General features: G+C 37.5%; 3 protein-coding genes across 6 annotated transcripts in view; all 3 read left to right on the top strand.

The window, feature by feature from the left end:
• Positions 1-3,620, top strand: part of LOC135074395 (acireductone dioxygenase) — a 54,208-nt gene extending 50,588 nt beyond the window's left edge. Inside the window, exon 7 of the transcript XR_010257828.1 lies at positions 3,399-3,620. The gene's annotated coding sequence lies outside the window, so the exon portion shown is untranslated. The remainder of the gene's footprint in view (positions 1-3,398) is intronic.
• A 7,880-nt stretch (positions 3,621-11,500) lies between these two features.
• LOC135074222 (arginine kinase) lies at positions 11,501-15,114 on the top strand. Of its 3 annotated transcripts, none has more exons than XM_063968532.1 (3): positions 11,501-11,611; positions 13,568-13,746; positions 14,010-15,114. In XM_063968532.1, exons 2-3 carry the CDS (start codon positions 13,581-13,583, stop codon positions 14,909-14,911), a joined length of 1,068 nt encoding a protein of 355 aa, XP_063824602.1. In that variant the 5' UTR covers positions 11,501-11,611; positions 13,568-13,580; the 3' UTR covers positions 14,912-15,114. The 3 variants fall into 3 exon arrangements, with proteins under 3 accessions (XP_063824602.1, XP_063824595.1, XP_063824589.1); XM_063968525.1 differs by lacking the exon at positions 11,501-11,611 and adding an exon at positions 11,837-12,159; XM_063968519.1 differs by lacking the exon at positions 11,501-11,611 and adding an exon at positions 12,771-13,090.
• Positions 15,115-18,175: 3,061 nt separating this feature from the next.
• LOC135076352 (chromatin accessibility complex 16kD protein) lies at positions 18,176-19,235 on the top strand. Of its 2 annotated transcripts, XM_063970858.1 has the most exons (3): positions 18,176-18,339; positions 18,524-18,822; positions 19,161-19,235. In XM_063970858.1, the coding sequence occupies exons 1-2, from the start codon at positions 18,214-18,216 to the stop codon at positions 18,800-18,802; spliced, it is 405 nt and encodes a 134-aa protein (XP_063826928.1). In that variant the 5' UTR covers positions 18,176-18,213; the 3' UTR covers positions 18,803-18,822; positions 19,161-19,235. The 2 variants fall into 2 exon arrangements, with proteins under 2 accessions (XP_063826928.1, XP_063826919.1); XM_063970849.1 differs by having other exon boundaries at positions 18,524-19,229.
• The last annotated feature ends 6,164 nt before the right edge of the window (positions 19,236-25,399 follow it).

The following is a 25,399-nucleotide window of genomic DNA, read 5'->3' as shown; positions in this document are numbered from 1 at the left end:
TAGAATAATGTAACATAGTTACGACTATAGCCACCAGTGACGCACGCGCATGAGAAGAGGCGCGGCCGCAGAATAAACAATGTTACGAATACGATGATCTATTTTGCCCACAGCGCTCTATAGGCTATGAAAAATTATGGCTCGCAATATTTTCAAGCACGTTTTTGTATATTGTAGTGGGTTTGCTAGGAGTTAAACACTATGGAAACTGTTTGTTTTACTTTGGAGTTAACATGTTATGAAATCACTCCATATTAATTTTACGCCAAATATTTTGACATAGAAATCAATATATGCCTATCCTAAGCGCAGACCACCGACTTTTAGTTGGCCGATAGTTGTCGGGCGGGCTCTTAATAAGTATGGAGATGTATGAAAGTGTGCACATTACACCGATTTGGTATCGGCCGATTCTTCATACAAATTAAAATCGGGCCCAACTATCGACCAACTAAAAATCGGTGATCTGCGCCAAAGCTTAAGATTCTGTGGAATGATTTTGCAAAATGAAAATTTACTTTTAAATAATGAAAATAATATTTTAAATCGGAAGTCAAATCTCATATCATAAAATCAGCTACTAAAAATGCAATTTAACTGCAATCCATTGTAGATAGAAGTTAATCGAGTCTACCACCCGTGACTGATAGGGTTTTTGTATGAAACGCAGTCGAGTGTGAACATACTGATGGTTCCGTAACGTAAGTTTGTTAAAAAACGCTTCTGAAAAAAAAAATACTGTAGGTAAATATTTTGACAAAAGAGTTTGTTATATCGCAGAACTCAGACTCGCTACATCTCCGAACTTCTTCCTAGTTATCACTAGGTATAATAAGTAGGAACCTCAGATCATACTGAGGTAGAAACGAAACGAAATAGCAACCAATAACCAACCTGGGCCATGCAATGAACCATTACTTATCTTCTTGGAAATAAATTGCACTCGAAAAGATAGCAGTGGACAGTAAAAGTATAAACAATAGTAAGAAGGCGACAACTTTTAGATTTAACTAAAAGTTGTTCTGAAATAAATCAATAAAGCAATTCTGAGATAAGACCTTCATTATAAAAAGGATTCTAAGTATGAAATCCCTTTCAACAGCATTATGATCCAAGAAGGCATTGAAAGTGGATTTTTCAATCAGCCGTTAAATACTGAAGCCTTATAAGTACTTTCCGATGTCGGTGTAAAAATCACTGAGGAAATGCCGTTGATAATGATAATCTAAAGTAGATCATGGCATATGTAGCAGAATATAATAATTCTGAAAGCACACAAAAATCTAGTTACGATCAATTGCCTACAAGCTTAATGATACGAGAGTCCTAATAGCAATACAAATGACATTTCCAATTAATTATTTATTGTTATCCTTTTACTTTTCTTTGAACCTGCTTACATATTACAAATACGTTTTACATACATACTACATTACATGGTATGGCAGCTTAGATCTTTGATCATTTCCATAGAACTGGCTTCATAAATCCACAGAACCCTAAATGCCTGCTCTCAAAGGAATCAATAAATTTCAATAGGCTTATTCATTGTCAAAAGCGAATAGGCAATTTTCTGCGACAAGGCCCGGACAGAATCGGATTCCGCGAAACTCGGCCGCCGCGACTTACAGCCTTTCCCCGCCCAGATGCAGAATGCGGTTTGGAGACGGCGTGGTTCCATTGCACTTGGAAACAAGAATAATTTGAATTGATAAAGATTTTTAGTATAAAATTAACAAATACGACGTTATTAGACTTCGCCAAATTTTAAATCGTAGCTTAACAACTGCACGTAGGAAATTTGACCTTGTATGATTTCATAAGGATTTCGTAGGTAAATGCCATACAAACTAACCAATCAACATAAAATCATGTTGGTACAGTTACAATTACATCTCACTAAGTAGCTTTTGTTAAGTTTGAGTATGAATTGCCTCCGAACATTTTCCTTTTAAATACGACCTTGTAGTTTGCCCCTAATGAAAATGGTTGCATAATGATTGTTTATAAACACTGCTAAGATTCCTTGTGATAATGGAGGAGATATTTGGCACGAACACAAATTTGGGCTAGTTACCTACATTATGTTTTGCTCCTAATTTAGCACTTCCATAAATAAAATTACAATGAAGTCTGCTCTATCGTCGAAAACATGCGTTGTAAAATTTCAGTATTACTTATTTCATGATTTTGGTTAAATGATCCATTATGTAATTTTGACCTATAAATTAAAGCGTTCTTGTCTAGTAGATCAAACTACTACTCAACATTTTAACAACCATCATAATTTATTATTACATCCAAATCACATTCAGACGCATTTTCAAGAAATATCTAATTCTAAACTGACCAAACTCATCTTGTTTCAAAGCACCATTCTTACCAGTAACTAAATTCTTATTAAAATATTGTACTCACTGTATTCCCATTTCCCAAACTTCAATCAGAATCAGATTCAAAACTTCTCTGTAACATGTGCCGCATACAGTATGCTTACGAGTATGTCAAGATCACCTCACTTTAAAATCTGCAGCCATCGTTTCCAAACGGCCGGCTCCACCACTCTCATTACATGTGAAGCATTTTAATCACATTTTAATGGCATGTCAATTTCCGTGGTAGTGTGGAGTCGGACTCGGGTCGTCGGCCGCTGAGTCACGCCTCCTATTACAGCGCTCGGATGTCGCGGCGATTGCTATTCTATAAGCACGGCACTTCCTAAGCGAGTGCACCGAAATGTACTTGCAATGTGCTTTTTGTTTTGGACGCGAGCCCGTCACTCCTGACCTCTAGGTTTCCAGCTATTTATATAATTTTCGATGAAAAGCACAAGACACAAGTTCTTAAAATCAGTAGTTACGAATGTTAGTCTATATACGCGCGCGTATTCACAAACATCTCTTTCACTTCATTATAAAGATCTGTGATCGGCTCACGATAATATTTCTTTGAAGATTTAAACGCAGCTGCCTTGTCTAAAAGATAACTGAGCACTTACAATGCTTAATGGCTGTCAATCCATAATTGCATCGAAGGATTTAACGCATTAGTGCATTCTACCAACGGACCGTGCAATATCGCGGCGTCCTGCAAGGAACAGTTTTATGACCAAGACAATTCAACAATTGCTTCGTAAGCCAGGCTTCGAGACGCTAATTTCCTGCCTGTCCTCATATATCCTAGTTAGAATACTCGAGGACTATAGTAAATCACTGCCCTGTTGTGGGTGCCTTTTATCACACAACGAGAGTAATGAATATTAAAATAAATCAAAAGGAATAATGCTAATTTATTTAAAAACGATTTCATTGTTTTTTTACAGTTTTTGTGAAAACAAATGCATTTGAAAATATAGTGGTTTTTATCATAGTAATACATACTTATTATCGTTTTCACAGGAGACAAGAAAGTCTTCGGATGGACGGTCAGCACAGCAAGAGCTAATACTACAATGCATTTTAGGAGCTCAATCTAAATTGGACTTAAGTCCCTACTTCATCTAGAAAATACAGCAAGGAAGAAGAAATAAAGAACAGAAGAGCTAAAATGAAAAAAAAAACTTTTTTTATTGACTTTATCATATACATAATGAAATAAATCTTGATGTTGCACTTACCAAACTTCTTTTACTTGTGAAAGTTTGAAGAAATGTCCTTATTTGAAACTGATTAATATTTGATTTTCTTCCAAAATTACACATTTGAATGAAACTGAGACTTACTATTTAACTTCAAGAAAATAGGAATGGACTCATTTCTATGGCCACACATGTCCACACCTAAAACTACGACAATCGTGTCATAAGTTTCATTGAAGATGATTGCGCTAATGAAGTTATAAATCATTTCTTTACATGAATAGCAGTATTTTTGTCTCAAAAGCGTAGTACTGCGCAATTCAAGCGATGACGGATGTGCCCCGCGGAGCCCCGTTGATTGTCCATCCTACTGCAATAGATCACCTGATCTGGATAAAGCTGGATTACCAGTTAGATAAGATAAGAAAATCTTTATTTGACACAAAAACGAAATAGTGAACTAAGAAATTGAAACTATACATATTAGTCGAGCGAGACATGCGTGCACGCACTGCCTCGGAGTTGATTTTCAGCGGGAGGACAGGGGAGTTACATCCTAACCTGTTTGTTATCTGCTTGGCCCAAAGGTTGCTGGGAGAGAATGACATATGGCATTAAGTTTCTCATGGTTTACGTGCCATAAATTTCTAATTTAAGTACCGTATACCGTTCTTCATCAATAAGAGCCATCAATCGAGGGCTGACTCCAACCTTTGTAGGGCCTTTTGTATCCTGCCAGCTGGTCTGCATCAATCCGTTTAGTGTTTAGCTTGACTTTAGAGGTTTGGTATGGCATCTTAGGTGACCTTCCTTCTATTTTTGCTTCAGATTTCTGCTGATATAACTAAATAAGTCATTATTAGTGGGCCGTTCACCGTCCTTAACATTATCAGTCAACACCTTAGTGCACCAGTTTGCAAAAGGCGTCAAGATAAAGGTAGCCGCGATTAGATAATAATTGTCGCCACTTGTTTGTAGTCAATTGAAATTTCAAAGTGTTGCTAAGCTATTTGTCTTACGTGGCTTTTTATCTAATACTAGCGGCCGCCCGCGACTTCTTACGTGTGGAACCCCGTTTTACCTCCTTAGGGGTTGAATTTTGCTCAGAAATTATTAGATTTTTTCTCGCCGTAAAAACCATCCTTGAACTTCAACGAACATTAAAAAAAAGAATTGGTAAAATTGGTCCGTAGTTTAGTAATGCGCTTACCAACACATTTTGCGATTCATTTTTATATTATAGATTTTAGGAGTAGATGAGGCACAGTGTCGCAGATTGGTGAACTGAAAATCGAAGGATGGTCAATGGCTCACGCGATTCCAATACCGTTTATATCGAAAGCAGCAAATCGATGAAACGAACATCTCGTATTATGTCATCTTTTTTAACGTTTATTACAATAATTATTTATTGATTGACTGCTATTTCCTACTATAATTACTACTTATCAGATGTTATTTCCGTACCTATATTTAGGGGTGTTTTCGAGTATACTTTCCCTTTTGTATTTTTGAAAGCTTTTAAGTAAAACTTTGTATTGCTGATTGAATGGATAATTTAAATGTAAATATTTTGGTTTATTTATACAATTAAAAAAAGTGATCATAATAAATATTAAAATGTCTCCCAAGCATTAATAAAATTAATTAGAATCTGTCGTTCTCTCATTTCAGCGTCAGTTTATGAATGAGAGGGATTTGTCATTATACTATTACTTATTCTGTGGTCTCGGTGGAAAATGAAACGACCCAATACATAATGTGGGTAGGAAGAAAATTAATGGATTGCAACTCGAGACTGGCACATTGTAAAGCATCTCATCATATTGATCACAAATGAATAAGGATGATGACTGGGTAATGAAATCGAAATTCTATTTAGTCCGTAAGACAGATAATTAGAAAATATTAGACTCATATTTTTTTATTTTTTCCATAATCGAATAATTTATTACAGTATTATATCGAGTTGAAATGTCGCGTGACGTCAGTTTTGAGTAAAAATTCTACTCAAGCGTGACGTATCGCGCCATTTCAACTCGATGTAGCACTGTTATTATTTAATTATGAAAGAAAATAAAAAATATGAGTCTAATATTTTCTAATTATCTGTCTGACGGACTAATAATTGAAATTTTGTCATCTAGCCTATTGTGATTCACAGTGATAAGAATTGTATAGTGATGGAACATTGCGAAATCGTTAGAAAACTACAAATGTACCGTCGGATTGATAAAAATTGTCATTCGCTACTTTGATAAGTCCTGCCTTGTACCTGCCTTTATCTTTTGATAAGGATAATCTCGACAACATGGACATGGCAATCTCGATCGTGAAGCTTCCACAATGTTTTCATGGGTTTTTAAAGTGATTTCAAGAAGATGGGCACGGTTGTACTATGTCGTAACAATTTCGCTACTCGTGGGCCTGTCTCTGAACGTTGTCATCAGTCGGTGAGTTTTTTTTATCCTTTTTGTGATAAATCGTTTCGTTTCAGGCGGGCAAAATCATATTAGGCAGGTGATTCACTATCGCCGAACTGTCAAGATAAAATTAATCATTAGATTTCATTGAATATGGTTAGGGACATTTGTATGAACATTGTTAAATCAAATTAAAAATCGTTCTGTTTCTATCAGCTGTTAAGTATGATGCAAGGGAGCCTTAATAATGGTAGCTACTTATTGTTTTTAGAAATCATATGAAAATATCTGCCTTCCTTAATTTTTCCTTTGCGTTGCAATACTGAGTTCTCTATAACATATATGTTTGGTATAATAATCAGTTCGTTGTACGACTGACGACTGTAGGTCATGATTAATTACTTAATGATTCCATAGTCATCATACGTGGAACTCGTAAACAGGTTCGTTGGCTTGAGTCACGAGCGTGAATGGACTCATTCAGTTGGAGTAGCAGGAAAGTTAGGATTCAAGTGTACGCAATACTAAAGCTACGAGTAAATTAACTAAATTTATTTGTTATGAATGGTAATTATTATGTACTGTTTATGGCGGGGACTTACTAGTAAACAAGTAACTGTTTCCCTATTTAATGACATACATAGTGAGGCATTGTCTGATTCAGTCAGAGCACATTTAAAATAGAAAAATGAATTTATTCTTATGTAGGTACCAACTCTTAGAAAATTGCGTGGACCAACGTGTTGCGTTGCGGAGTGATTTTACGTTATTATCATCATCATTCAGACAGAGCCATCCACTGCTGGATATCGGTCTTCCCCAAAACGCGCCATTTTTTCCCCTGTCTTACAAAAGTTGCGTCATTTCCAGTTCTTTTCTTCTTCCCAGGCCATATAATACTCTTTCTTGACAGTCGTCATGGTCGTTACGATTTATCTATAGTTCTTTTACGGAACCCCAAAAATACCCACGCCGTTCTTTTTTGTTTGGCGAAGCTCTCCAGAGCATCTGGCAAGTTGTCCCGAGTTGCCTTGAACCGAACTCTGGCGAGGTCTTTCGGCAGCCGGCCATGTTGTGGGTGGCCCGGCCTCCCGTGACAATGACATTGCGACCATCCGTGACGTAACAAGGCTATCTATGGTGAGCAAGGCCAGCCTTCCAAGAGGCCAACGATGCCCCGGTGAATGAGAAAAGTGAATGAAGTGCGAGACGAAAGTGGACGAAAATAGCGATTTGGGTGTGGCACTGAAGGCATTTTTGGAAATTGTATTGTTTCGCGTAATCCATTTCAGTATACGCGCGAAATTTAGTTTAGGAATTATATCTATTTTCAAATGTCGATACCTACTTATGACTAGCTTATGCCCGCGTCTTCAAATGCAAGGAGTTTGGTCTTTAGCAAAAAAGCTTTACCTACCGATATCTACATACTTTTCCGGATAATGTAACGTTAAAGGAGAGATCTTATTCAATTTAAAACCGATCACAACATCCGTAATTTAAATATCTTTGCAATAATGAAAGGCCAACACTGGTAGACACAGCATTCATCATTGAAACCATAACGCGCTCCTGTGGACCGTGTAATAGCGTTCTTTGTTCCTGGTATAATGCGTCGTTTCTTCGTCCTACTAGGCATAAATAATCTAGATGAAAGCTGGTATTAGTATTAACATGCGCTTGACAATATGACTGAGTTGTCGAATGAAACAATAACTAATTCACTATCATCATCATTAGCAGTAGTTTCAAGATATGGTCCGAAGACCTTGTACCTACCATTCGAAATCAAGGCGGTCGCGGTAGCTTATTAGAGGGTTCTCCCTGGCGATAAAAATCTCAAAATTCTAACGCAACAAAGTTAAACGAAACTTCTAAGGTAAGGAGCTTTTATGATCGTATTTTTATCACTTTTTCTAAGACATACCAAGCTTCTGGCGCCTCGCAAGTTAGATTTTTTAGGTCAGAGATTTTAGTGCTTGCTTACTACGGGGTTTTTTCAAAAGTTAAATACCTTTTAGATTTACACTTTGATTTGTGATTAGGCAAGTCCAGGGGGCTGCCCTAGTAATTTAATCAATATTTCGTGATTACAAAACACTATTAAACCGACTACATTATGTCGGACCATAATTTACTTACCTAATATTTTGAATATTTTGCATCATCCGCTCCAACTTATACTTACTTAGCTATGATGATGACTCACTCATATTCTAATATGTAAAGCAAGAAGTTTGCCTTGTAAAGGTTATTGTCATTGAGGACTGCTATTTTATAAATTTTCTCTCAATTGAACTTTGTTACATATTTCGGTATTGTATCATTTATCATTAAAATTAACTTCTAGTGTACAGTTAGTAGAATAGCTAAGCTCCTGTTCTTAGCTCTGAAAATAACTCAGCTTACAACAAAAATAACTTGTTTGATTGTAAGTATTGTAACTTCGTTTCTAGTGCTCTCTTAAGTGAAATTTATGACAAAATCGCCGGAAAGCGCGGGAGCTCCCTTGCTTCGCAGTGACAGGCACTAAATAATGGCACTACGATAACCGACGTCATCAAAGTGGGAGATTTGTCTCTAATACAGTTCTAATCTACTATAAACCTACCTATCTAAGGCTGGGTTGCACCACCTAACTTTGACCGTAACTTTAACGATAACCGGTGTTTTTTGTATGGATTTTGACATACTTCTGAGGTTTGTCAAAGTTAAAGTAATGGTGCAACCCAGCCTAAGGATGGATTCGACCAAACAAGAGTAAATATTAATCTCAGAATAAATCGTCAGTTTTGATACTGAAACTGTCAATGTGCTAGTTTTATACCAGGAGTTATTCTCGGATAAAATTTTGGTTGAATCGGGCCTAAGTTAGGATTAATTACCGGCGCAGCACTGCTGTAGATTTTTATCGGAATTCGTGCTTGGCTTATCTAAAAACCATCATTTTTTGTAGACTTAAAGTTGTTTTTCTCATATTCCAAAGTTGGAACTCGCTCACCTGTACCTACTACCACCTCTGAGAGTTTATTATAAATCCTATTACCTCTGACCGTTACTGCTTTTGTCTTTTTGTCAATACATTAAGGGCTATTGATGATCTAGCCTTATGTATTTAACAGAGATTTGTAATTCCCATTAACCCAGCCGAACGTTTTCGCAACCACTTCGCGATTCGCACTTAATTTCATACGCGATCCGCTAGCCGAAGGCCGCGCTGTCATTGCCAAGGCCCGCACACTCCCACGACCGGTTTTTGTTAACGTGGAGCCAATAATAAATATCGTTAAAGACGTAGTTGAGCAGTAGGTCCACTCAACAAAACATCACGGTGAAAATAACTCAGACCTGAGAACAAAGTAGGTATTTTCATTTGAGCAAAGTCATTCATTTATTTCTTTTTACATACTCGTAGTAATCCGGTAAAGTGACTGCGTTTGTAGGTACCAGCGTCTTCTTAGAATTACCGCACGTTTGTCTCAAAATGATGTGTCATGTAAAGAACCCCAAATGCTACAAGACATCCTTATTTTGTAATTGTGTAGTAGGTAAATAGTGGTCCATATTCTAATCTAAAAAACAAGCTCTGTATTATTTTGCAGCAGCTATACCTACTTACTTAGTAGAAGTACCTAGGTACACAATTCATCGGTGAATCATTGAGAGCAAGTTTAACCAAATGAGCATGCTGTTAGGTTTAAAATTAATTTCCTTTATTATCATTCAGTAAGACTACTTTATTGTTCTGTATTGTGATGCTGGGGATCGCAGATATGGAGCCATTTTCATGCATCGCTGAGCTGGAAAACGGCGACAGAAGATTGAAAAGAATTAATACCAGCCCTACCTACTTATACTTATAATCATGGTATTAAGTTTGGCCTAGTAAACGGTAAGTCTAGCAGTTAAATACCGACCATGATTGATGAGACCCTCAAAACGTAGGTAGGTATTTCTCCCGATTGCAGAAGACAGGTTATTATGTATTTTAGACTTTGAAGCAGAACCATGCCAACATTAATCAAAGAATAGAAAATAAATCTTTTTTCGAGCCTCCAGCGGTTCACGCATGACGGTCTTCCTATCCTTTTTATTGGGTCACAAGCCACATTAAACTGTCTACATCTGGCAAGTTCAAGTTCACAGGTCGTTACACCGTCAAGCGGGGTTGCCCGGAGCGTTTTTATGGTTTCCCTCTTATGTAGGTACTCGTCGCCACGCAACCCTGACGAGGGCAAGGACGAACCCGGCCAAGGGCAACCCTACGCGTGCCAAGCACGGCTTTTACTTTTTAATTCAAAGAAATTAGGTCGATGTGCCATTCAACCCCTTGAAACAAAATTTTGGCTAAACCTAAACAGTTTTAACCTCAGATCATAGAAGGGACCTTCTATGATCTGAGGTTTTAACCAAGGATGGTAAAATTCACCTTTCAAGTTGTAGAGAAGTCAATAAATGATTTTCACATACCTAGGTCTTTAAACTCCATATAAAGCTTGTCTCTTTGGTGCAATAAGGGCACTTAGTTCGGGCCTTTGCTTCTAATAACCTACTTAGGTACAATAAATAAGAATAATAATTTAAGAATCCATTCCAACAAGGCTCAAGTAGTTAGGACGCAACAATCAAATATTATGCTGTACCGACTCGCCTGCTGTAATTATGAAGTCTGTAAATCTAAATTATGTAAATACAACGATTAGATAAAATATGACCCATTTATTTTTAGTTACACAAAGTAAAACATCGCTATGAAAATAGACAATTATCATTATGGATAAGCAGGCCATATCAAAAAATGGTTCAGGGCAGCCAGAGTTATGCAATGAAAGTGAAAAATAACAAACTTGACATTGGCATCGTCGTGATACGGCTTACGTTGATGCGGTCTTGGCCCTGATCCAGACAGAAAAAAGAACCAGCAACACTCTAATTTTAAATTTTCCCACCAAAAATCCTATAACGTTGCGACGCGTGTAAATTAATCGAAAACAATCGATTATGATTCAAAAAATAAATAAATATTATCAGGAATTTCTAAAACTTAAGAATTATAAAAATACTACACTTACCTATAGTTTTTATAAAACTAAATATTATGTTTTCACAATATGGGAATTTTATATTTGATAAATTAGTATAATATAATAAATCATAACTTAATAAAATGTAATCAATTTCAAAGATATTGAAAATTAACCTATAGTTTTTAAAACCAATAATCAACTAACGAGCGATAATTTTCTATACCTACCTATGTAAATTATTACATTATCGGTGCTGAGTGTGAACAATGACAATTAATATGATTATTCCTGTGACTGTGATCAATATCTATGCAGTCGTGCCAGGTTTAGTAATTAACTGCATAGCAATAATCCTTGGATCGGCTTCATTTGAAATAGCACTTTGATGATAGTCAAAATCCAAAGTCGATGTGAAAAACTGGCGGGCAGTTTGCCGGCCAGGCGAGCATCACGGCAAGGCCAAGGTTGGCAGAGGAAGGGCTGCGGTGCGGGCGCGGGGCGACGCGGGCTTAACGCTACGAGCGCTCCGGCTCTCAGACCATTCTGCACCTCGCAGTCGACTCTGACGGTTGTTCAAGTGCCAGGTAAGCCTCGGCCACTTTCAATTTTAATCTACCGTCGAAGCACATACGTATCTACCGCCGCTGTCGTGCCCCTGTCACTTTTCCAATCGGTTTTCTATTTGATGTGTGACAACGTAAACCATTCGAGATGTGAAAGATAACGTTAAGTGGTGCATTTCACCTTATCAGTGGTTAGTGGAAGAAATAGGTGCAACATTCAAACTTCGCCCGCTAAGGTAACCGGTAGCGCTAGCCGAGGGAAGTTTCCCTCCGAAAAGTTTTAAAGCGGTTCCCGAAGGGCGGGAAGCGTGAGGCGTGCGTGCTGCGTGCCGCGCATCGATCGGCCCGACCCTCGCCCTCACCACTCCCGGCTCCGATACATTCATTTGGACAAAATATCATTCCATCATTGCATTTAGTATTCTCCATTCCTTTTATTTATTTGCAGTAGTTTTTCGTGATTTAGTGCATGTTTTAGGGGCTAGATAAATATAAATCGTATTTGTGAAAATGGGTGGCTGTGCAACGAAAGAAAACAAGGAAAACAAACCGGCAGAGGATGCCGACGGGTGCGTATTGTCTGCGGCCGGCATTTATCTCGCGTGTCGAATGCATAAATTACTTGATTATGACCTCTTAAACCGCTTATTGTAGCTAAAACTTTGTGTGTTACCCATCTTATGACTTATCTTATTCAAAAATTACAAACCACATTTTTAGTAATACCTACCTCGTCCAAATATTTTAGTAAGTTTTTATATTTTACCTCAATTATTATGTAGGTATGATTAGAGTGCTATCGCATTAGGAATAGATTTAAATTCGTGATCTCAGTATTATCTCAGTACACCGAGATTAAAATTAATATGTGAAAATAGTGTGCCTAATTTTGTGCGGTGAATTCATTCAATTTGGTTTTAGAGTATCCTACCCTTGGTCTTGTAAAATTATTAAGTACAATCGCCATGAATGCATTTTAGTGATTTTCTATACCGGTGTTTTGCATTCATGCTGGTACCTATAGGTACGTTATCATGTTCGGTATCATTCGTGGAACGATAAGTGGATACCGTAATCCGACGATGGCTAATTATTATTGCAGCACCTTCTCGAATACAAGTTATTGGAAATAAGTAACAAGAAACTCGCGATAACACGTTCGTTCACTGCTAGCGAGTGGGAGGTACGGCTGCGCTCTGTGAAACAGCACCGGTGCGCAGTGAGCTGACACATCCGTTCGACTTGCGCGTGTCGGTCAAGGCGACCTCTGGCTAAATTACGTAATTCCACCACAAATTCAAGTGAATTCTTGGGTGTGTTCGAAAATAATCCCAGAACCAGACAGTCCGCGAAGCACCCTCCTTAGCTATAGCTGTAAAATCCTCCCGTACCCCTAACAAGTGGCATTTGCAATACATTTACTATGAATTATAAACTCAAAGTAACAATCCCAGTGGTCGTTTGCGGTGGCGCTGTTCTTGCATATTACCTCATCAAGAGGTTTGTGAATTAGTTTCTTGCATAAGTGTCTTTTTTTTTAAATTTAGTTGTTTCAATTTTCTTTATCAAATTATAAAGTACCGTCAATTTTCTAATTGCTTTTTCCATAAATGATTTTTTAATTATTAGGAAAACATTGAATCGAATGTTTCAAATTTTAGTTTATTTTTTTGTTTTTATTTATTTAGTTCGTCGACTCCACAACTCGATTCAGGGAGTGAAGGGTACGTCCCTATTTTTTTCATTTAAAAAAAATATTGACCGTTGACGTAATCGAACGAAACCGCCGCGATTTTGTCGAGTTTTGAAAATTTTTTGTTTATTGCAAGAAGAAAGAAAACTTTCATTCTTTCGAGGAAAATGTGTACCCGAGCAACATGTGCAGCTCTAAAAGCGTTAGAACTAGTTAATAATTAGGTTTAGTGCAGTTTACATAATTGTCAAAATGTTGTGTAACATAAGCCGATTTATTTGCAGGAAAGCCGCAGCAATGGTGGACGCCGCAACCCTCGAGAAGTTGGAGGCTGGCTTCAGCAAGCTGGCCGCCTCTGACTCCAAGTCACTGCTGAAGAAGTACCTGACCAGGGAAGTCTTCGATGCTCTCAAGAACAAGAAGACCTCCTTCGGCTCGACGCTCTTAGACTGCATCCAGTCGGGTAAATATATTTTACATAACATTTAAAAGATAAAATAAGCAACAAATTGGCATAGATATTAAATTATGATAAAATCTAGATACCGGCTACAGTCCATTATTTATCAATTTTTGATAAGACTTGTTATCTGAAATTCAGACAATTGTTTCATTAGATAAGTTTATATTAGAACAATGAGCTCAAATGAATTTCATTAAACAAAAAATAATTTAAACGGTTCCCCAAGAAACTTTATAATGACCGATTCGTTTATCATCTTTCAGGTGTTGAGAACTTGGACTCTGGTGTCGGAATCTACGCCCCCGACGCTGAGGCGTACGTAGTCTTCGCCGACCTGTTCGACCCCATCATCGAGGACTACCACAACGGCTTCAAGAAGACAGACAAGCACCCCGCCAAGAACTGGGGAGACGTCGAGACCCTCGGCAACCTGGACCCCGCCTCCGAGTTCGTGGTCTCCACTCGCGTTCGTTGCGGCCGCTCCATGGAGGGCTACCCCTTCAACCCCTGCCTGACCGAGGCCCAGTACAAGGAGATGGAAGACAAAGTCTCCTCCACCCTCTCCGGCCTCGAGGGCGAGCTCAAGGGCACCTTCTACCCGCTCACCGGCATGTCCAAGGAGACCCAGCAGCAGCTCATCGACGACCACTTCCTCTTCAAGGAGGGCGACCGCTTCCTGCAGGCCGCCAACGCCTGCCGCTTCTGGCCCACCGGCCGCGGCATCTACCACAACGAGAACAAGACCTTCCTGGTGTGGTGCAACGAGGAGGACCACCTGCGTCTGATCTCGATGCAGATGGGCGGCGACCTGAAGCAGGTGTACAAGAGGCTGGTGACCGCCGTCAATGATATCGAGAAGAGGATCCCGTTCTCGCACAACGACCGGCTGGGTTTCCTGACCTTCTGCCCGACCAACCTGGGCACGACCGTGCGTGCGTCGGTGCACATCAAGCTTCCCAAGCTGGCTGCCGACAAGGCCAAGCTGGAGGAGGTGGCGTCGAAGTACCACTTGCAGGTGCGCGGCACCCGCGGCGAGCACACCGAAGCCGAGGGCGGCGTGTATGACATCTCCAACAAACGCCGCATGGGACTCACCGAGTACGAGGCCGTCAAGGAAATGTACGACGGAATCGCTGAACTGATCAAAATCGAGAAGTCGTTGTAAGGAGTCTTTCGATCTCGCGCTATCAGTATTTTTTGTATTATTTATCGTTTCATGTAAGGAGTTCAAGTATCGGATGGGAGGGTCGGCGGACTAGTCAGGCGCTCCGCGCGCCCGGGCACGCAGGCGGCCCTATATTATACTGTTTTCGTAAAAGTATTTTCTATAAGGAAATGGAAAATAAAGACAGCTAGCATTAAGACCAATACGGTTTATTATTTTGTAGAAACCTAATCCCCTTGTTCCTAAAGTCCGATCCTGTAGACACAGACAGAAGAGTAGGTATTCAAAACTCAGTATACAAGTATTTCAAATCTAGAGCACCTACAATAAATAATTTATACTGGGTGTGATACATAATTTTCATATTCATTTAATTACATGAACATCCTACATCAAGGATTAAACCTAAAGTAATGGACTGTCCTATTCATTACATTAGATCCTATTTTTATTTAAATCTTTGGTGAATCTGCAAAACAATCGACGCACATCCTGTTTATATTGCTGGACACCAATAAGTATCACATGATATATTTCACTGTTATAAATAATATCTTCAATCACGTGTCACTTAACATTGGGGTTTCCGCTCGGACCACCGCTAGCGCCATCTGTGGAAAGCTTTGCGTCAAAGTTTAGAAAACGCTTCTTCTGTGCGTCTAGAGATGGGTAGTGGGTAAAAACCCATTTCACCCGATTGGGTTAAAACTAGAGATGGGTTTCCACCCGGGTAAAAACCCACATGAGGGTAAAAACCCAATAAAAACCCGTTTCATTCCACCCGTGGGTGTTTACACCGGGTGAAAACAAATAATTTTATAATTATTTCAATTGGTATCTTTTCTTTATTTTTATAGAATTTTTGTCATTTAAGTTTATTGATTAATAAGTAATAAGTCAAATTTAACACTAATATGCATTTATATCGTGGCCAAATCGTAAAATTGATCACGTTATGATGATGTGACCAATTATTTTATAAAATGGTGTTATTTCAAGAATCGTTGAACCGATTTAGAAGAAATTTAGTAGGAACACAATAATTTGTGATCATGGCAAGGACATGGAGGGGGGGGGGGGGGGGGGGGGTGCCAAAGATGCCAAATTCTCTCTTTGATGACATTACGGTATAAAGTTACAAATAACAACACCAACTACCAAGTACTTCTGCTTAAAAACTTGAAATCGAACCACCCTTCGTAATGCAATCTGGGGGGAGAGGAGGTCTTGAAAAACGTTACAATGCGTTACAGTGGCGGAAGGGTGGTTCGATTTCAAGTTTTTAAGCAGAAGTACTTGGTAGTTGGTGTTGTTATTTGTAACTTTATACCGTAATGTCATCAAAGAGAGAATTTGGCATCTTTGGCACCCCCCCCCCCCCCCCCCCCCCCTCCATGTCCTTGCCATGATCACAAATTATTGTGTTCCTACTAAATTTCTTCTAAATCGGTTCAACGATTCTTGAAATAACACCATTTTATAAAATAATTGGTCACATCATCATAACGTGATTAATTTTACGATTTGGCCACGATATAAATGCATATTAGTGTTAAATTTGACTTATTACTTATTAATCAATAAACTTAAATGACAAAAATTCTATAAAAATAAAGAAAAGATACCAATTGAAATAATTATAAAATTATTTGTTTTCACCCGGTGTAAACACCCACGGGTGGAATGAAACGGGTTTTTATTGGGTTTTTTTTACCCTCATGTGGGTTTTTACCCGGGTGGAAACCCATCTCTATGTGCGTCTAGCTAGACAAAGTGCACATTATAAATAATAGCAAACCATATTAACCACTCGAAAGGCCTTTTTTTTGTATGGAGTTATGACTGATTCGATTTTCAATTCGATCAAAAAGTGCAACTTGATCAACTTATGTAGGGGGGCTGTTAGATAATAGCAGTTACTATTTATTTATATTAATTATATTGCAAACACCAATAATTTACCTGAGTGTTTTTGACGAAAATTAGATTTTTGGGAATAGATGAATGATAAGTCAGTCAGAGACACGAATCAAGCAAGATGTTTCAAAAGATGATTAAAAATGCAAATAATTGTGTCATTTGCTACCTATAATGATTTATGGAATCACAATCAAATAGCATCAAAAAGAATAAATAAGTTGTATTACCTACTTGTATTGTAACAAAAATATTGTACGTGATAAATACTAGCCATGAAGTATTAAGAGCGTTTACGCGAAGCGCGGCGTTTCAAGGGGCGTCATTGGAAATGATTCGCGCGCGGCGTTTTTTAATAGTTTCCAAATGTTTATAGCAAAACAATAACAATGAATTATATATCTTTTCAAAGTAAATATTTTAAAGAAGATGTTATTTTATTATATTAAGCTATTTTTATGTTGAATTAAAGAAGAATAATGGTGTAAAAATCACTTTGATTTTTGGGTATTTCACGTTTTTTTAATTTGTGATTTCTTATTGTAAAATGCTTAAATCTAAAAATTTTCTCAGATAACTATTTGCCCAAGGATCTATGCTATAGGATATAAATGTTTGTTAAATCGTTTTCACAGTATTTTTATAAAAAATTCAGCTTGTAAACTGACGCTAAAGTGGAAATTTACAAAACCTGTGTGGACTTATCTTGATAGAATTCTTAAATACTAAACTAATCGCAATATTTTCTCAATTAACTATTTAGACGACGAAATTGCCTAACTATTTATGCCTATAACATATTTGTAATATTACTGGTTAATGATTGTAACGAGTTGAAAAAGTACTGTTTTTGCGCCAATCGGCGTAAACGCTCTTAAGTAGCAGTTTATCAAATTGTCACATCACTTCAAGCTGTCAAAAATTGACGTTTTGTTTTGATTTGACGGGGGTTGACAGTGTTGCCAGAAGGTTACTTTTGTAACCTTTTAGGTTACTTTTGAACTGCTGTGGTTACTTTTAGGTTACACTAATGAAAAGGTTACTTTTAGGTGATTTTTCAGAAATTGTAGAATTAACTTTACAGGTTATTCAGTATAAAATATTAATAGTGACAATTTAAAAATTATGTCATAAAGTGCATTTAAACTTGAATATGATTTATTATTTGTTAAAAATGATGATGATGATCAATTGTATTCATTTTCCATCCATGAACAACCTTACACAATCATCGCTCCGCACCCCCCCCCCCCCCCCCCGTATGAAGGTTACTTTTTGTTCAAAAAGGTTACTTTTTTTAATATTTCTGGTAATTTCTGACTAGACCCGACTGGCAACACTGGGGGTTGATGTCATTTCAAAAACGTAAACAATAGAAATTCACGATGTCGACGCCGAAAGTTGAAAAAGACTTGCATTTACCATTATCCAGAGTGAAAACTATTATGAAAAGTTCTCCAGATGTTGAAGCTGTTGGTCCTGAACCTTTATATTTAGTTACCAAAGTCACAGTAAGTGTTTTTTGGCCAAACATAACCTAACCTTTTAGTTGATGTTTTCGTTACTAAAAACTAATTGGTTTGCATTTAACTCGTCTATTACGATCTGTATTCTCTATTTACATGTTTTCACTGCTTAAACACATCCATTTTTAAATGACCCTAGATTTTTTCAATAATTACGAGTTGTTTCCAGGAACTCTTCGTAACGGATTTAGCTAAGAGAGCATTTAAAAATAGTAAGAACAACTTCTTGGAGTACAAACACATTGCAGAAGTGGTGCAAGAAGACGATACGTTAGATTTTTTACGGGAAATAATGCCTAGAAAGATAACCGTGAGGCAGTTTAAAGAGATGATGGCGAAAAAGGCGGCAAAAGGCGATCTGTCTGACGAGGAGTCCAGCGAGCAATCGAGTGAAGAGTACAGCACTGATGAGAGCACAAGTGGGAAGGAGACAAATGATCAAGACTGACGAAGGAGTAGTTTATTTAGGTAATGTTTTGCATGAACTGGAATATGTATGTCAAAAATTGTCACTGTTTTTGCCGAAGTTTTGTGTATTTCTTAGACTAGAATACATTGGATCTTTGTCATCAATATTAATGTATGTGAGATGTGTCTCTATCCATTGTTGATGTATGAATTCTCATTAGTTAAATATTAAAGTGATTGTTTACATTGGTAAGTGCGTGACATCACATAGGAATTAAAATTGTACCTTAATCTAATGAAGTAAAGTAGTTCATGAAATGATTTGATTCTGTAATATTAATGTTTAAAAAATTAAAACATAATTATGCCCACTCCACATTCATTCTTTATCATTCCAGGTAATTTTTAAGGTAGGTCACTTGCCATTACCCTACTTTACCTACTTAAAAGCCCTAAACCAAACTTATCATTTACTAGCTTTCCGCCTGCGGCTTCGCCCGCGTGGAATTTTGTCTGTCACAGAAAAACAATATCGCGCGCGTATTTGCTCACCGTTTAGACCTACCCTGGACTACGACAAACATTTTAAAACCAAAATCAGCTCAATCGGCCCAGCTGTTCTCGAGCTTTAATCCGACTAACGAACATCAATTCATTTTTATTTGTATAGATTTATAAAGATCTAAATAAATATTATTTCGCTTGGTAATCAAAGTTGTTTTTATGTAGTGGAGCCATAAAAAGCTTAATGTCTATCATTGCTGGCGCGGTCTGTAGTACTTTAAGTAGAAATATTGATTCTTTATAAATAATGTAAGTTAGATTTCATGGTACTGTAACAGTGAATTTAAAAACAATCTTATGTTTCAAAATTACACATACAACATGTTTCCTTCATAATTTTTTTAAAAACTCAATGTAATGTTACTTCAAATGTATTTTATTGTATGAAGTAGGTACTTCAAATATTATCAATTGTTTAATGAATTATTATTACAATAATGCATTTAAATAAATTTTCTTCTAAACAAAGAAGTTATGCCCATCTTCTTTTTATTTCAACAATATGCCTTCTCCCGCTTTGTCTGGTGGAATAGTTTATTTTTCTATAAATACCTACTCTAAATACCTACTAAAGCTTTTATTTAGCTTTTTGTTTTGATACAGAAAGAATAATTTTTCCTATTAGTAACGACATCTGTTGACATTTTGATGAACTAAGCTACCATAGCTCTAGTGAATAACACGACGACTAGATGGCAGCACCTGTGTGATTCATCTATAAAAAAATAATACTTTTTTTATCTAATGCCAATTTATTTAAAATTTTATCTTATTAAGATAATCGAACAATGTATTCCTCACAAAGATTTATTACTGGCAATAATGTGAATAAATTAAATAACTTTAAAACCATAATGATCGCATCAATACTACTAACAAAAAATAATTACGTTAAGCAATGGTTTAAAATCAGCGCAAAAACATCATGTAGGTAGGTATAATATGAACCATGATAAATAAAAACTGTTTTTGCTTAACATTTTTGTAAACTAACCAGTAATTTGTAAATGTACTGACTACTTTTAGTTAAAAGCAAAAACCTTTGCTGGGTAATAGGTAAATACGTCGTATTTACATTTTTTACTACGAGGATCCTCTACGCCTTCATCTCAAATGACGGAAATTGATGATCATTAGCTGGAAGCGAGCTTCACCCGGCCGGTATCCTCAACCAAGTGGAACTGGCCATCCTATTTTTTTTTTGCCCGCATTGGGAATCGAACCCGGCTCCTCTGGGTCTAACACAGGACCTCTGTAACATTATTATTATTATACCTCGATCATAATCTTACCACAGATCTTACCATTAAAGCATCATGGTAGGCCTTGACCATATCGTACTGTACTTTAGACTGATCTTGAGTTTTTTTAGTGGGTATGTTAGGGAGGGACCAATTATAGATAATATTTTCGACCTGGGTAATTCCAGAACGGCCACGGGACTAATCATACCTACCTCTCGTTCCCTCCCACCACTGCAGGACTAAACCTCCTGTAAAGCAGGATCTACAGTTTGGCCCCCAATAAAGCCTAACCACTGAAGGTTGTTGACTTGGTCTTTTGGAAACCGCAAACTTCAGAAGAATACCTATAAGAAGAGTTACAGAATGGGCATATAATGGAGAGAGAGGGTCGCGCAAAAAGCTAATGTAACATAGTTACAAAATCTAAATAAAACATGGAAATAATAACCAACTACAAAATATACGATATAATTGCCTAAAGTGTTGCAATCCACATAGTAACCCACTGGGCGTATATTTTGGCAATCGCAATTCCACTGACAAACTTCCACCACTTTATTTGAACGTTAGAAGGTGAACGAAACATACGTAGAAATGATCGGTCATTAGAATCTGGGGCTTATTCCACTATTCCCCGTTGACAATCCCCTTAAAACTTGTGACTTATTGTTCACTAAGTAATCCCCGTTATCGCCAATTGGAGCTTATAATGGGGATTAATGAACTTTTTAGTTCAATCCAATTGGCGATTGTCAACGGGGAATAGTGGAATAAGCCGAATCTGGTACGAATTTAACATACCTAGCTACCTATATCTGTCACAGTTAATAATACCCATTTAAAAAAAAATCTTATTATTCACTGTAAGGAGGAACAACTAGGTTATGCTCAAAGGCTCAAAGTTAAATCAGTGAAAACCAAGGAAAAAGGCCCGGTTTCGCCAAAGCGGAAAGAAAAAGAGAGGAAAGGATAATATGTGTTTCAATAACCAATTAGATTTCTGAACCGAAGTTGAGAGACGTGATGTGGAAATAACTAAATCCGAATGGTAAATTCAAAAACATCTCTCCTCTTTACTTTGTTACTTTGGTGGCTGATTTCCACTCCTAATCGCCATCCTTAGCTTTTCAATGAAGCGTGTAGCTTTCCACAAAAGCATCGAATAATCTTAAAACGTTAACGTTCCTTCAAAACGTTGTCCCCATACAAATACCGAGTATTCAAAGTGTTTGCGTGATTCTTCTGAGCTTTTTCCGTTCTCGGTCACAGTCACACTGCTGGCCAATTCTTTTCTAAGTGATCTTGTTTTTTTCCACTCACCTTGCTACATAGGCTGTTATGTTTTATTTTTACAAGCTTTTATTTAACTTGCAATATTATTACGATACCTAACGCTATGATAAAATCATTATTCATCATATTTATGAACTCGCGTACTAGGTATGTATGAGTAATTTATCGACATGCCCATCAAGGCTTGGTTGAGCAAGTATGTATTATGTACTAGGTACATTGAAATGTGCTATCTATACATCTTTATAACCACTATTGCTCTATTTTGTCTTTAGTTATCAAAGTATGAATGGTTTTTGCAGTTCTTTTTTGTTAATTAATACAAAAATATACGTTTTTAACAACAATATAAGTCATCATGATTCGCGTTCTCTAATAAGTTTGCCAAACATTAAAACTAGATGAGCAATGCAGCAATAAATAAAACGACTAAATAATAATAAAATCTCAGGTAAAAAAATCATCAATGAACACATAAGATGTTATTGATCTAAAAAAAGGAAAGTTTCTATTTTTAGCCTTTGCCTTCATCAATTAAGCATCGGGAAGTAGGTCAAGTGCGACCTGTGTAAGATTTGATTACTTAACAGTTTAATAACAAACAGGCAGCAGACCTGGCCTTTGTTTTACGGCGAAAAATGCATTAAATTGCATAACCTACCCTGTGGGATCAGGGTAGGTTACATGGGGCTCATCAAGTCAGAAAGATCCTCTTAATAAATTGATGTTTAATCCGTGGTGCATATCTTTTCATAAATGTAACTAAACCTTTGTTTGTCACCTGTCATCCGCTTTTCAATGGAGCCTTAACTTCGAACTCCTCCTGTGTTCTTCTGATTAATTTAATTGCGGGTCCAATGACAGTTTAACTGTCCCCCGGCACAAACTTGACCTTCACTGGTTGGCTTTTTAGTGGCGGTCAAGCTTGTGGATAATGGCTACACAGGAGTTGCAGCGGTGGGATCGAGAGGTGGGAATAGTTCCGTTTAATTCAGAAGGATGAGGCGTACCCACTAAAAAGACCGCCGTGCTCCGTCACTCGCCATAAGTGGGAGGGAACTGTGGGATTCCGGACAAAGCCTTCTCTACTACAGACTACCACAGCATAGAGCAGACCTCACATATGCCACCAAAAAACTTTTTAAACGTACCGACTTAATTATGTAAACACTTTCATTTATTTGGTGAGTTTTAATTGGCTACGGTCTTTCGGGTTCCATTCATCCATTCATTTGTTGGCAGCCATGCAGTCAAGCTTTAATTAAGTTGTTCTGTCAAACATAGGAATGGTATAAATGATATTTGTGACAGGTTGGTAATTAGAAGGGATGTTTGCAAGGTTGTCGAATACAACATCAGGTGTGCGTGCACTCTATTTGTATGACATTATAAACGTATCTTGATATTAAAATGTCATTTTGTATATCGTAAACTATTTGCCAACAATTAACCATCTGGCTCTGTAACCAAATTATTGCAGTTTTCTTGCAAATTCGCACTAAGCAATAGCCATCTTGTGGTTTCCCAAATTGCTGTGTTATCATCCTAGGACGCAACGCTATATTTTCCCTTGCGTGTTAACGCTCTATTTCTTTGCTAAGATTATGTGTTCTGCGTCTAAGGCTGGGTTGTACAATCTTAATTTGGCTTTAGCAAATGTCAAATATCTGTCAAACTCCATACAAAAAACACCGGTTATCATTATAGTTACTGTTAAAATTTGATGGTGCAACTCAGCCTAAGCATAGTTTCGCAAAGTGCTTTCTGACTGTGACATACCAGTGACAAAATTCCTAATGATAGTAGTAATGTAGAACTAGGGGATAAGGTGTTTGACTACTAAATTAGATAAGTAACAATATTTAAGTATACTATTTATAAGTACCATACTTAGATAACCACCTGTTGGAATCCAGGTTCGAATTCTACTTTACTTAGGGCAAATTTTTGGTATATCCAGAATATCCGTTTTAATGTTTGGTGAAAATCAGAAAAATTAATTAGTTAATACCACCAACCAACAAATAAATATCTAAAAAAAATCTAAAGATCCTTTTCTTTCATTTGTATAAAGCCAGCGTCAGGTATTTAACACGAATAATTTTGTTTGTTGACAAGTCTTGAAACATTGTTTAAGGTTAGGTACATTTACAGCATTTCAAGTCTACGAGTACGTATTTCACCTTGCACCGCACGCACCGCATTGTCAGACGAGTGTCAACATTATGTCACTGACCAAACTTCGCACTTCATTAAGATTTTGCATTGGCCCATATCGGTGTCAAGTGACGATTTGTTAGCATACATTGCCCGTGTGTTTCTTGTTTTAAAAACGCATACTTATGTGATAAGGTGATTTAAGGATGTAGCATACTTATCAACCCGGAAAGGGATCGTAACCGTATCAACTCGAGGCGGTCAGTATTCTTTGTATAAAACTCCATACTGCAACGCACAACTTGAACGCCTCGCCTCGCGATTGACAGCGCGCGAAAAGCGATGACAGCCCGCGAAAGGCGATACGGTGTTGATCCCTTTCCATGTTGATAAGTCTGCTACTAATGAGCTTCAGGGATTTCTTGGCGGGAATCTGAAGCGTCCATGTTAGCGGTTTTGTTTTATTCCCTCAAATTCGTGTTTGGGCGACTATTAATGTGTAATAATGGTGGATTATTAACCATTAAGTGTTCGTGAACGTGCATGAGTGTGGGCGAGTGAAGCAGAACAGTGCATCGTGATTCTTCTGGTTCTCTCAAGTTGTCCATAGAGGTATCATCTATCATCCTTCATTATATCATTACTTGATCTCATTTTGTAACTCGTATCACATAAATACTTGAAAATGGCACAAATCAAGTCGACCTCGACGTGTATTGCCAACATCATCAAAAAAGAAGAAGAAGAATGAGCTTCAGTATTATGCGGCGAAGTGCTGACAGAGTAGATTAGAACCACACCCACTCTTCCCGAGGATGTCGTAAAAGGTGTTAAGGACAAACGGACCTTCCCATCTGGCCAATTTGGGGTAGAGGCCAAATCCAAATGGTAAATCAGACAGAGTGTGCTCTTCCTATGGAGAATAAATGACCTGATGATGATGATGATGCGCTGCGTTTTATAATTTTTGACTGACTTATGCCCGTTTTCACCATCAACCCCTAATTTTTAAGTGACCCCTTGAAAATAAAATTCATGTTATGTTTTACCTTACCATAGGGGTCAATTAAAAATTAGGGATTGAGTGAAAACAGGCATTAATGTCCTATGTCCTCTATATGGGACAGAGAGCGTCCACAACAATCCTCCATCGCGTTCGGTCTTGAACTTCGCGTTTGATCTCGCTTCAAGTCTTGCCGATTTTCTTCGCATTATGTATCTAATCTATTTACCTATATTAAAATTCTAACTTGTTTTAAGGAATACTGTATGGTATAACTAATTCAGACGAATATCGTTCGTTCGTTCGTTCGTTTCAGCCAAATGACGTCCACTGCTGGACAAAGGCCTCCTCCAAGGTTTTCCACAATGCACGGTCC

This window comes from Ostrinia nubilalis, chromosome 1, assembly GCF_963855985.1.
Source record: "Ostrinia nubilalis chromosome 1, ilOstNubi1.1, whole genome shotgun sequence".
In the NCBI taxonomy this organism is placed as follows: Eukaryota; Metazoa; Arthropoda; class Insecta; order Lepidoptera; family Crambidae; genus Ostrinia; species Ostrinia nubilalis.
Note: the sequence above shows the minus strand (reverse complement) of the source record. Positions and strands in the feature narration are given on the sequence as shown.

What these genes read in the sequence shown, in the direction of transcription:
- LOC135074222 (XM_063968519.1), top strand. Translation starts at nt 13,014, where the DNA reads ATGAATTATAAACTCAAAGTAACAATCCCAGTGGTCGTTTGCGGTGGC. An exon ending in GCATATTACCTCATCAAGAG is followed by an intron (nt 13,091 to 13,567) that starts GTTTGTGAATTA and finishes ATTTATTTGCAG; the next exon opens with GAAAGCCGCAGCAATGGTGG. An exon ending in CTTAGACTGCATCCAGTCGG is followed by an intron (nt 13,747 to 14,009) that starts GTAAATATATTT and finishes ATCATCTTTCAG; the next exon opens with GTGTTGAGAACTTGGACTCT.
- LOC135076352 (XM_063970858.1), top strand. Translation starts at nt 18,214, where the DNA reads ATGTCGACGCCGAAAGTTGAAAAAGACTTGCATTTACCATTATCCAGA. An exon ending in ATTTAGTTACCAAAGTCACA is followed by an intron (nt 18,340 to 18,523) that starts GTAAGTGTTTTT and finishes AGTTGTTTCCAG; the next exon opens with GAACTCTTCGTAACGGATTT.